Source organism: Typha angustifolia, chromosome 13 (genome assembly GCF_048772165.1).
Source record: "Typha angustifolia cultivar Huaian chromosome 13, ASM4877216v1, whole genome shotgun sequence".
NCBI lineage: Eukaryota > Viridiplantae > Streptophyta > Magnoliopsida > Poales > Typhaceae > Typha > Typha angustifolia.
The window spans coordinates 11,042,027-11,055,902 of record NC_133251.1 but is presented as its reverse complement, the minus strand read 5'-3'; the positions used below and the strand labels follow the sequence as shown (position 1 = coordinate 11,055,902).

The window sequence follows — 13,876 nt, the reverse complement described above, 5'->3', positions numbered from 1 at the left end:
TCTCTTCAAGCAAATTTTATGTATACATTTTGATCAAATTTTACATAAAGATAATTCACATAATAAATTATGCACAAGTGAAGCGGTGTGATAAAAGTTATACATATTTCTAAGCAAGATTTATATAACCCAAATATCCTCATTTATATCTAACCCTTTACATTTTTTCTTTCTTCCGCTAAAAACCCTAACCGACTTGCTTTTCTCTATCCGAGTGTTCTCATTTCCTTCATAATGTTCGATTTTGTGATCATATTTGTTCTAAATAATTGTGATATATTAAAATAATTTTTCATTGCATATTATAACTATTTATTTACTTTTCTCATTCAATTTCACACGATAAACATTATCTTTTATTAGGGCATTTAGCCTTTTCATCTTAAAATAACCTAATTAATTATACATATTCACAATCCAGTAATCAAACATAAACTTTTATATAAATTTATTCAAGACAATAATTACAATTTTATCCATATTTTATAATCAAATAATTAAATATAAGTAAAGACATAGAAGTGTCTAATTTATATTTAAAATATGTACATAAAGTTATCTTTGAAAAATATTTTTTATGTATATGTAGTAATTGTGTTATAATAAGTAATGTATAGTTTTACAAGATAGATTCACAGAGACCCGATTTGTATTTGTATCTATATTTACTAAATAGTAGACTTATTTATTTTTACATTGTTTTAAAACTTGTTTGGCGACTGTCAATATAATAATAATAATAATAATAATAATAATAATAATAATAATAATAATAATAATAATAATAATAATAATAATAATAATAATAATAAGAGTATCCCTTTTAAAAAATTTATAAAAATAGCATACCTTTTGCTTTTATTATTGCTTACAGCTTATGTATATTTATTGGTACAATTTTTTTAAAATATATTAAAAATATCTTGTGTTAAATTTATCCTAACAGTAGTTAATAGAATAAATAATATTTATTATTTTTTGAAAATTAAAATTAAAATGCCTAAAACACCCCCTCGCTCTACTTTAAATTTATTCTCTATTTATTTTTGTCTTATCTTAAATAATTTATTTAAAAGATTGTGGTTATTGTGTATTTATAGTTATCTTAACTCATCTATATGATAACATATAATATAATAAAATTAATGACAGAGTACTTAGAGAAAAAATTTAAGCAAAATATAACAGTTGAATAACAAATATCTATATAGTAAAGAGTGAACAATAATGAAAATAAAAGATACAATCAGGGTTGTAATCAAGTGGAGCTTGATTAGTGCCGAGCTCATCAAGCTTGAATTAAAATTAATTTCACCTAATTATAGAATCAAGTTTAAATTAAATTAATTTTAATTTAAGTCTATTTAGAGCTAATTTCGAGTTAATCCTAAACAATTCGATCAACAAGCAATTTCAAATCTGGATCAATTTAAGTCTATGTCAAGCTTGATCAAACTTTATTAAGACTTGAATCAAGGTTAAAATAAGGTCTCATTCAAATGGTGAATATATGAGAACTAATATGACAAATAATATAAGCCTTTAGATCTTGATTTAAAAGTTCATATTAATCATATATATTATATATTATATAATATTAAATTATTATTTTTGAGTCTTATCGAGCGATTATATATATATAATTCCCTTTCCATTTTTCTCTCTTGTCATTCACACTCAAAACTCAAGAGTGTGTGAGAGAGAAAAGGAGGGAGGCAAAAGAAGCCATAACCAGGTGGCGTAACACCTTTGACTTGATCCCCCCTAAAGGCTAAAGGCCAAACTCTCTTTCTCTTAGTTTTCTCCCATAACATAACAATGCCTCCTTCCCATCCTCCCTCTCCTCCTCCTCCTCCCAAGAGCAGCACAAACCCAACAACCTCCCCCATGGCACGCTCCCCCAAACCCTCCTTACTCTCCGATGCCATCGTCTTCGCCACCGGCGCCTTCGTTGCCCTCCTCCTCTTCCTCTCCTTTTCCTCCTTCCTCTCCCCCGCCACCTTAACTCCCCCGTCCACCCTCCTCTCCTCTCCCCAGTCCCAATCCCAATCCCACCTCCTCCTCGACGTCGACCTCGATCCACCAACCCAATCCTTCTACGACGACCCCTCCCTCTCCTACTCCATCGACCACCCCATCTCCAACTGGGACGAGAAGCGCCTCCAATGGCTCAACCTCCACCCCTCCTCCTCGAGCACAGACGAGCGCGTCCTCATAGTCTCCGGCTCCCAGCCCGCACCATGCAAGAACCCCGTCGGCGACCACCTCCTCCTCCGCTTCCTCAAGAACAAGCTCGATTACTCCCGCCTCCACAACCTCGACCTCTTCTACAACACCGCCCTGCTCCACCCCTCCATGCCCACCTTCTGGGCCAAGATCCCTATCCTCCGCGCCGCCATGCTCGCCCACCCGGAAACCGACTGGATCTGGTGGGTCGACTCCGACGCCGCCTTCACCGACATGGACTTCTCCCTCCCCCTCCACCGCTACAAATCCCACAACCTCGTCGTCCACGGCTGGCCCGAACTCGTCTACGAGGCCAAGTCTTGGGTCAGCCTCAACGCCGGGGTCTTCCTCATCCGCAACTGCCAATGGTCGCTCGACTTCATGGACACCTGGGCCGCCATGGGCCCCAATTCCCCGAACTACGATTCCTGGGGGAAGACGCTCAAATCCACCTTCAAGGATAAAGTCTTCCCTGAATCCGACGACCAATCCGCGCTTGTCTACCTCCTCCTCACCGGGAAGGATAAGTGGGCAGATAAGATTTATCTCGAGAATAACTACTACTTCGAGGGGTACTGGGTCGAGATCGTGGGCCGCCTCGATAACATAACGGCCCGCTACGAGCAAATGGAGAGGACGGCCCCGAAAGATCTCCGCCGGAGACACGCGGAGAAGGTCACAGCCAAGTACGCGGAGGCGAGGAACGAGAGGCTGGCGGAGGAGGGGATGGCGGTAAGCGGACCGGCGGGGTGGAGGAGACCGTTCGTGACGCACTTCACCGGGTGCCAGCCGTGCAGTGGGGACCACAACAAGATGTACTCCGGCGAGAATTGCTACGAGGGGATGACGCGCGCTTTAGACTTGGCGGACGATCAGGTCCTCCGCGCGTACGGCTTCAGGCACCACCGCTTGGGGAGCTCCGACGTCACGCCGCTGCCGTTCGATTTCCCCGCCACACACTGATCCAACGGTACTGGATGATTAATCTACTTTATTAGTACCAAAAATAAAAAAAAGTAACGTTTTGTTCTTTTGAGGAATATATATATATATATATATTATATACATTTTGAAGCAAAGCAAAAGTATAGCAACTCTTCTTTGCATGCAGAGGAGCCTCTGGCTCTCTTCGACTTTAATGAACGAGTGTAAAGTTAGAACAGGATACAGCTGACACGTTGCTCGATCACATTGTTTAAGAAAACGTAAGTGGTCTGTTGACACGTGGGAGATCATCGACTGAGGTAGAACTCAGGAGGAGGGAGGCTTAGATTTGGGTAGTGATAGTGATAGGTAGATGTTGGAGTTGAAATAGAGTGGCCCAGCTGTTGTGCTATTCGTCTCAATGCCATCTTCAAATAGTTAGACCATTAAGTTTGATGGAGTGGCGTCCTTTTGCGTTTCTCTATAAGTGATTAGCATATTAATCAAATCTAGGCTCTCATAAAAGCTTAGGAGAAGTAGATCTAGTAAACCCCTGCTTGCTTTTGGGGCTGGGAAGTGGGAAGTACCCAAGAGTGAGTTTGTTTTGTTTGGGGATATAGAAAGTGGGATTGGATTAGTATCTTTTTACATTTGATACGAAACATCCCATCCCATTTATTTTGGGATGGGATGATGGATAAGAGTCTTATTACTAGAATAAATTAACTATCTTAATTACTTAAACTTTATACTTACAGCTCTAAACATTAGAAACTTTATTTTTAGTTTTTGTTTATGCGTTTACATTTTCACAATAACTATAGAAGCAAAGTCTATGTACAAAACTTTAAAAAATAGCTAGCTTCAGAAAACAAGGGCTACAAACAGTAATAATATGGAGTTCCTCATTATTTATACTTAGTCGATATCAAGATATATAAACTATGGAATGCATAAAAGGAAGCCTCTTCCCTTGCCCATGAAGTAAAAGAGCTGCATTTATACAATGGCCTTTGTAGAAACTTCCTCTATTCTAATCCAAGTGAAACATAATTTGACACAAGTATTGAAACTTTTTATTATTTTTTTTGTTTCTTCTAATATATGATTAAAATCTTATATGTGATATTTAACAAATCTTTCGTACTAAGCCGCTTTAGAGTAGTCCAAGATCGTCGAAACATTGATTTTGATACTAATTGTAATTAGGAGGATAAAAGGAGAATCTAACACAAAAACTTAAGCTATTAATTAGAAGATCCAGGAGGCTATGCATGTGAACTCTTATAGCTTTTCCTTTCTTCTGAAATGTCACTCTCACAAATAATATTAAGACAAATTTATTATTAATTTGATACATGGTTGAATGAATTCCATCTTGGTAAAACCAAAATAGATTAGTATTATTTCCTAATTATAATCCAACTTCTGGAGCTTAGTAGTATCATCCATTGTCTGACATGATTGTTTAATTACATTAAAAAGACTTTAATTTTACCCACATAGTCTGCTGAATTATTACATGTAACAAATAGTAATGAAATAAAACAACATTCCTAATGCTAGTGGAGACCTTTTTTTTCTTTCCTTATATTTGTCTTACAAGTCAAGCAAATGTAATTGGGAAGATTGCTTTAGGTCTCACACAATAAGTGACAGCTTACTATGCTAGTACTCTATGATGAGCTTAGTAATTAACAGTGCTTTTGTGTTACTAATTATGTTCTTCATTCTACCAAGAGTGTCAATATATATATTTTTCCCTTTTATTAGATTCTTGTTAGTAGTTGGTTGGCATCTGAAATCGAGTAATTTCATCATGATATTTGAGGTGATAACTTATAGTTGAAGTAGATCATAAATTCATTAAAAACATAGGTTGTCAAATCTAACATACAAGTATATCAAACAAGAAAAGAAAAAACTAAGCATTTTGAAGTACATATGCACCAATCTTTTCTGATGGGCTCTCTTTCTTTTTGTCTGCTTGATAGTTAAAAGTGACAAATTGGCTATCCTAATTTTGAACGTTCCAGTTAAGTTGTGCCTCTACTGATGAAAAAGTACAAAGGTAGTTTCTTTGTATCACCATTTTCATCATATTTCAAGGTACATGAGTATACGAATATTGATTTGGATACTCCACTCAAATTGGAATATCAAAGCAGATACAAAAAATCTCAACCTTTGATCATCTAAGGGAGTGAGATCTTTTCTTTTGCATGTCAAATTGCCCATCGGCCCATAGCTTGAATTGGTTTTTTTATTTTTATTTTTTTTAAATTGAACCGAAATCCGGCCCAAGCCACCATATATGGCTCTAAAATTAACAAAAGCTCGATCAAATCCGACACAAACTCGATTTGGGTCGGAGTTTCTTAGTTTGAGCCTAATCTAAGTAGTCTGGTGTAAGGCAGGCTAAGCCGTGATATCCATTCAATTTTTTTTTCGTCTAAACCTAACACGATGTAACTTATGATAAGTTTTTATATCAGATTATATTTATAGTAAAAATATATTTTGTAAATTAAGTTAAATTATTTATATTAAATTATAAAAGCATAATAATATACATTCAATCATTTTTAGCTATTTTCCTTCTATCACAACTAGGGGTGTAAACAACTCGAGCTTAAGTGAGTTGAGCTTAGGATGACCTAGGTCGAAAATGATTAGAATTTAGCTCGGCTCCGCTCGAGCTTGAGACAAGCCTAATAATATAGGCTCAACTCGGCTCGATAAAACATTATCGAGCTAGCTCGACTCGGGTGAGTTAACTCAGTTTTTAATTTTTTTTATTACATAATTACTTTTTTCTATAATAATATAACATATTGAGGGTTGATTACATATAAAGATGATTTCTAAGTCTTTATTTCTTGATATAGGACAAAATGTCATCCAACTAATTTAAAAAATTAATCTTTTATATGTAAAATCTAGGATTCAAAATCATATCATCCTATTTGAGATTAAAGTGCATTACCAGCCGTGCTAGAACATATTATTATAAATGATATATATATATATATATATGTCAAACTTCTTCGAGCTGAGGTCGAAAGTCTAGCTCGGCTCATCTCGATTTGTAGAAACCAAACTCTACAATGTGATTCTTATAAGGCTTACCCCTTCCATGAGCGTCACGTGAGGGGTTTAAGAGCTCAACAACATACCATTAAGAACGAGAAAATCTAAACATAAAAAGGGATCGCTTGCCCCCTCCATGATTGCCTGCCATATGCCCTCTAGCGTCTTGTTCTACCTCGATGGCGCCACTCGAAGCTTCCGACCTATCAAAATTATGATCGTACCCTTGTGAATTTGGTTAACTCTGGACGAATATGATGCGGGTAAGATTTTAATGTCAACGTTTACCGTACCTTTGAGGCTGGGCTTCGCACTCTTTCGTTTGGGGAACTTGACGAATGTCGGCGGCCTCACCATTAAGTTCGTGTGCTCCTTCGCTGTCTCCATCTTGACATTTGTCCGCTGCTCCTCAGCCTCCGCCTCCTCTAGCGGGAACGTGACGGCGGCCCAGTCGGGATCTCCATCTGATCGGGCAACCAAGTTGACTTCGACGCCACAATCTCCTCCTTTTCCAACGGCTACGAGACCCCGAACTCGACCTCTGATGGCGGCGGTTCGGGTCTGAATCCGGGTTCTGGGGAATCCGGTTATGATTTGGTGCGAAAGCGAGAATAGGCAACTAAGGAGATGATGATGACTTTGATGACGAAGTAGAGGTAGGGCGAGGTGAGCCACGACACGACGTCGGCGTACACACGTGAGAGCTCCCCGGCCAAGAACCTTACTATTTGTGGATTTCAAAATGAAGCATAAAAGGAAATGGCCTGTCGCTCTATGAGCTAACTGTTGCCACGCATCCTGCTTGGTATAAGTCAATTTGCATTCAGTAGCACGGAATGAGCTTAATGTTTAGCAAGTGGCACTATCACTAGTTAAGTATCATGAATAATAATAAACACAATCTAAAAAGATAATGGAAAGTGCACTATGTAACTGAATATAATGTAAACTAAAATATACACATCAAGAAATGACTAGCATGGTCCACAAGACTATAGTTATTTAATCCCTTGGTTATACATAGCACGACTTCTACACATGCCCTTGGCTGGGGCTATCAATTTAAATGAGCGGCTCAAGCTTAGCTCAGCTGAGCTTGAGTCCGGCTCGGCCTGGTTAGAGATGAGTCGAGCCCAAGTCGCTAAAACCAACTCAAAATTAATATCAAGCCAAGCCTGAGCTGGAGTCGGCTTGCTTAGGCTCGACTCGATAGACTCAGTATAAAAGGGATGAGAAAAACCCCAAATCTCATTTCCATATCCTCGCCTCCTCCTACACCGCGATGCGCCGATGCCACCTCATCTTTCTTTGCCAAGCCGCCGCTATAATGCCACCTCCTTCTCCTTCGACGGTGGTAAGCTATCGTAGTGCCACCTCGTCAAGCTATTGTGGTGTCGGCAAATTTCTAGCAGATGTAGGTGGATCAGCACCTCTACCATGCAGCTCTCCGGCAAGTCCCCAGTGTCATCCCGTGGGCCTTGATCTTCTTCTTCTTCTTCTTCTTCTTCTTCTTCTTCTTCTTTGGCTCTGCTTAGGCTCGATCTGGCTTAGTCCAGTTCAATCTGGCTCTGCTTGAATAAGACTTGATGATAACCTCATTTCAGGGAGCTTAACTCGGGCTCGGTCTGACCCGGCTCGGGTTCAGCTCGAGTTGAGCTGAGCTGAGCCTGAGCCCAATTCTAAGGCTCAAAATTAATTTCGAGTTAAGCTTGAGCCGGACCCAGCTCGCTCAAGCTTGACTCGTTTACACCCTTACCCTTGGCCCTCCACACTTGCTCAACAAATCCTACTAGCCTTCAAGGGAAGGTAGACCCTATCGATAGAATCACTTGCCTGTAACCCGATGAACAGTATGACAGGTCAGCTGTCACTACAGACTAGTAACCCTAGTTTTAAACCCATCACAAAAGTTAGTATTGCATATCGATATGACCATTCGAGCCGCAACTCCACATCATTGCACCACTATACAAAAACTCGTGAGCCATTATTCATGGACGCCTTTACCTTGTGTCATCGGGTACTGCTAAGTCTACGTCATCCTATTTTTATTCTCTAATTTAAACATCCTAAAGAGGTTGACTCTCATTAATCGAGAGTAAATCACACATTGCTCGGCGAAACGGCTACCTAGTGTTTTGCGATCCACGAACTAAGACCTCATGCATGAATCCTACTATATAATACTATAAATATCCTCCGCCCTTAACCCTAGCTGGGAAGGTGTCGAATACTGTTAACACGTAGAAATCATCCCATTTAAGGTTGCGCACATATGCTAGTGGCATGATAAAGTAAACATGACTAGCATAACATAATTGTAAGTAGGGATATTTAAGCATGCGGATGAATGCACATCATATTTAAATTAATAAAAAGATTATGTCAAGCAACGTGTTAATCAAACAGATTTCGCTACAATACATAGATTAGTATATCATATATGCTTATGTTGTCATTCATCACATCAAGCGATAATTCAAGAGTTGATAAACCACTTGCTTAGATTCGCTAAAATTCCTAGCGATGAGTAGTCCCCACTTAATCACGGGTGGCTCTAAGGTGAGTGCTGGTCTCAATGTGATCTGCGACAGAATCATTAGGTCAGCACCAAATTCCTAAATTTATGGGGTAGAGAAAGAGGGGACAATCAAGAATGCTAAAAATAACCGTAAGGAGGAGGAAAAAGAAAATCCGGTTCAATATCTACCCAGCCCAAGAATTAAAGAATTAATGAAACAAAACCCCAAAATGCTCGGCCTAACGAGCGGAGTTATACCAGCCTAAGGCAGAGCTAGTCGAGCTAGGCCAGGCCTAGCCCACAGCCAATGCGCTCGAGCTGGCTCCACCCAGCTCGAGCCCAGCATGTTCGAACTGGCTCCACCCAGCTTGAGCTTAACAGTCCCTAGCTTAAATAAGCTAGGGACACGTTGCACCAGAGGGGAGGCACCACCTCCTCTCCCTACTAACCACCATCCCTATGAGGGGGGACTCATCAACTAAGTTAAATAATTTTAAAAAATCAACAATTATTGTCGTAGTGTGTTCTAACACGCCTGATCGCGTTCGAACATGCAAATATCGTTCTTTGTTGTTGTGAACACGTGTAGGCATTCCAACGATTGCATTCGAAAGCGGATCCCTAGCGTTCAAACGCCCCCTTAGCAAAAGGCTTTATTCTATCAAGCAAATATAAATTAGATAAATAGACTCATCCCAATGAACTCAATATTATGAGTGGATTTAATTCGACCGAGTCATATTAGAGTGAGGCACGTGCCTTGCCCTTCATTCATTTTTTCTTTTCTTTTGGTGTTACACGAAAACTATTTTTAGCTAGAAAACCTAACTCAAACAAGTTAACTCTAGCTCAAGCTCTAAATAAGCCAGGGTCACAAGCTTTTTTAATAGCTCTAATCACAACTTGGGCCAAGATAAAAAGTAGCCTTAAATTTGTAAGGTTTGGAGGGAAACTAAACATCATCTTATCACATATTTTTTTATTATAATAATTATCATCCTTGTTACAATTAAATGTCAAATTATAATTGGAATAAAATATTTCTTCGTTTTAAACAAGTCGGTCGTTTTAGCTGGACTCTATTATTTTTTTTTTTCAAACAAACAAATATGAGAGAGGATTGAGCAGTGGTTGGAGATATGGATGATAGTAATGGATGTAATGTTGGCTATATATAGTGCATGCAAGCATTGTCCCATCAATTAAAGTTCAAGCATGTAGATGATTGATGCAAACAGTGGCATGTTGGCTTTACGGCTGTCCCTTTTTTATAAGGAAGACAAGAACAAAAGCAAATGGCCCTTCAAACTTATTCCAAGCTTAGGCTGCTACAGTAATGTTCACCTATTTGTGTAGTTCAATGCATGTTCATAAATAAAAGTTGCTGGCTGACATCTTTGATGCATTATTATTATGAGTCCAAGGAGCAAAATTGTGATATCATGGAGGATGTCTCCACCAAAGAAGGATCAAAGCAGCTCACCCAACTGCCCACTTTGTTCATTGATTTTTTTTCTTCCTTTTTCTTTCTTTGTTTGATAGGGTTTGCCCAGTGCACAAGGATAACTTTGGTTTGTGAAAATATGAACTCAAGTTGTTTGATCATTTTGAGAGCACTGGCTGCTGTTAAAATGTAAATGTATAAGAATTATAAAATCATTATTTTTTTAATAAATTAAGTTTTTAAAATAGTTAATGAGTTGATACAGTGTCAAAGCAAAAGACATAAAAGCTGAAATTAGGCCGCTAGATCTATCGGTCATTTAAATTATAAAATAATAGTATAAATATAATTTATATTATGTGGTTAGGTTTAAATTTAAAGTGTATACATGAACTTTTATTTTTATCATTAAACCTCCTTGTAGTTCTAATTTGTTTTCTTCTGTCCGATAAATATTAATTCTAATACGAAAATTTGAAAGACCATTTTTCTTTTACAACACCTAATTGGAAAAACAATATGTTTTGTGAAAACCATATTCTCTTATGCATCTTTCATCTCAATTCTTCACACTTTTATACTTTAGATGGTTCAAATATTATAAAAACGATAATATAAAAAAAAAGGTAAAATAGACAAATATTCATTAGTTTTAATAATAGTTATATTTTGCCATTAATCTAGGGTATAAAGGAGTTGATGATACAAAAAAGTTCAAAGAACACTTTAAATTTTAAAGAAAATAAATCTTCAGCCTATTTAAGTTAAGTCTACTTATCGTAACCAAAAGTGTTAGTAATGAAGGCCAGTAAGCTTCCCATAATTCACTGTAAGATATATATATAGAAATTGTGGCACTTATTGCTAAAACTTTTTGATACTTATGTTAAAGATAGGATTGACTTCATTTTCCAAGCTACTAAGCATTCCCCTGTGCACCACATCATGTCCAGGAAAAATGTCAGTCTTCTCTATGGACTACTGTATTTTGACTCCCAATCCACATTATTGAAGATATTTTGACAATCAAAACGCATTTCATATTTATAAGGAAGTAAACCTGCTATTGAATGGTTAGCAAAGACTGCTTGTATTATGAACACAAGCAATTTCTTTCTCGGTGCACCTCTCAGCCCCTCCTATCTAACCATCATCCTCTCTCGACCATGACAGTCTGAATGAATGTCTTATAGAAAGAGTTTTTTTAGATAGCCTCTCGGCTATCTTCTTCTAGTAGAAAAAGAAAAAGAATAAAGAAAGAGTTGTTCAAGTTTGTATTAAGAAAGTTAGTATCTGGAGACATTTCTATCAATAATATATGAAAAAATTTCTGATGCTATTCCTCTACAGTACTCCAATGGCAGCCCTTTTAAAACAACCATGTGATTTCTCAGTATCACCTTACATCACTACCTCTCTCTTCTTCTTCTTTTTCTCTTCTTTTTTCTAGATTTATAATCGGTGGAAGTTTCAAATTTTGAGTGCAATTAATCTCTTTACAGTTTAGAATGATAATGTCAACTTATTCAGCAAACTTCAGTATCTAATGATAATATTTGAACAACTCAAAGTGCTTTCTTTTTCATAGATAACAACGAGTCTGTAGACTGATCATTAGACAATAGGTTCTAATTATACTTCTATGATACTGTAGTAGAAAAATCTATACATAAAATATTATCATATTCTACTGGCAATGCTTGAACAACCAATTGAATAAGGTGCATGGAAAATAATTCTAGATGGGATTCAGATGATTGGAAAATAATAGAATTGAAATGAAATCCAACATAATTTTGTTGTTTGGAATGAGATATTATTATTATTTTTAGTTATGTTTATTTTCTCTATTTTTCCTTTAGCATCAATAAGGATGTAAGAAATATGAATTAATTTTGGGATTTAGAGAAGTTATGCTCTACTTAAACGAGCTAAAAAAGTAAATACACTTAGTGAGCTTTGATATCTAACACTTGAAAAAAGAAAATATTTCTAACTTAAGGAAAACCATAATATGAAAGTAGATAATATTTGTAGAAAATTTAAATAGTTATTACACTCATTATTAATTTCTCTTGTCCAATCTCTTGTTTATCTAATAGTTAATCTATTTTCTTGCTAGTATATCGTTACTCTAGCTTTTTTTTAAAAAAAAATATAAAATGTTATACATAAATAAATAATATATAAAATGCATACGTTCGGAGAAAAAATAAATATGATTTAAAGATTATTTTCAACGTGTTTACAAACATAATAAATCCAGCCCCCTCTCTTTCTCTCTCTCTCTCTATTTTAATCTTTATAAATGAGTAAATAGTGTTTAACAAAAACACTTCACAATATAAAGAGAAGCAAACAATGTTTATAGATCCTTAAATGTAATATCTATAAAAACATATATTTTCTAATACAAATGCACCCAAAGATACATAGAATAAACATCCCCTAAAATATCATCAATTACCATCGTTTGAAGTGTAATCTATACACAAAAAAACTAATCAGAGTTTAAATACAAAAGGAAAGGAAGAGAAAAATACCCATGACCTCCCTGCTTTCATGTTTTACAAGCTACGGCAAGAATCATATGACTACCCTACCTCTGTAGTATTAAGAGGGATTAATTATATTTTGACTCTATCAACTATCTTCCTTCACTCGATTTTAATTTATTATATATATATATATATACTGAATTATCTAATTATATGAACAAAAGTTGCCTTACTTTCTTTTCCCATTTTTTGTTAGATATGAATTTTAGGTTTTTGAAAATTGAGGAAGATAGAATTTCTAATTTAAATTATTCTGAAGATATGGAAAGTAAAAATACCAAGTCATAAGTCAAAATTAAATCTAATTTGGTTTAGATTACCGAATCATATTAGGTTTACAAAAACTGAATAAGAATCAAGCTTCAAAACTAAAACAGAGTAGGAGATGGAAATTTGATTGAACTAATTACTCTAGCAATAAAAATTGAACTTAAATTAGTAATAAAAATCTGAGTTAGAGTAGAAAATGAAAAAAAAAGAAAAGTAAAAGTAAGAATAGAAAAAATAAACACAACAAATACCGGACTATATTTTTTGTAAACCGAAGAATCTCTCAATGCATTAAAAGAAAATGTAATAGATCCACTCAAATCAGATCAATCTATATCATATCATTCATAAAAAGAAAAAATATTTATAACTCTTTATATCATCTAAGTTTTGAAGTCTGTGTCTCTCGCTTAAAGTCTACCTTAATTAATTACTTCATAAAATAAATTGCCCCTACAAAGCTCTTCATGGGTCAATAATTGATTGTCAATGTACATAACTTTTCTTTTTCAACTCCTCCAATGCTTTTAGATATTCTTTTTATTGAAATACAAAATATGCTCCGAATAATCCTAAATCTTTTAGATGATTTATTTAACTTTCTTGAGCTTTCACTAGGTGGAGCCTCCTAACATTTAGTTCAACTCTTTTTCAAAGTCCTACGAATTATAGATGATGTTTGAAGGAGTTGTAGGACGAGAGAGAACAAAATGTTAGGAGCTTCACCAACCCACCGGCTTTCTTTGACAGCCCTATATCTCAAAGATAAAATAGTAATTAAAAAATATAAATATTAGTAAAAAGAAAAAAAGAAAAGAAAGGTATGTATTACTATTCTACTAT

The 13,876-nt window shown here is 35.9% G+C and overlaps 1 protein-coding gene across 1 annotated transcript; it reads left to right on the top strand.

The window, feature by feature from the left end:
- The first annotated feature begins 1,827 nt into the window (after positions 1–1,827).
- On the top strand, positions 1,828–3,312 carry LOC140774516 (probable glycosyltransferase 7). The gene has a single exon (XM_073117538.1). It carries the CDS (start codon positions 1,888–1,890, stop codon positions 3,187–3,189), a length of 1,302 nt encoding a protein of 433 aa, XP_072973639.1. The 5' UTR covers positions 1,828–1,887; the 3' UTR covers positions 3,190–3,312.
- The last annotated feature ends 10,564 nt before the right edge of the window (positions 3,313–13,876 follow it).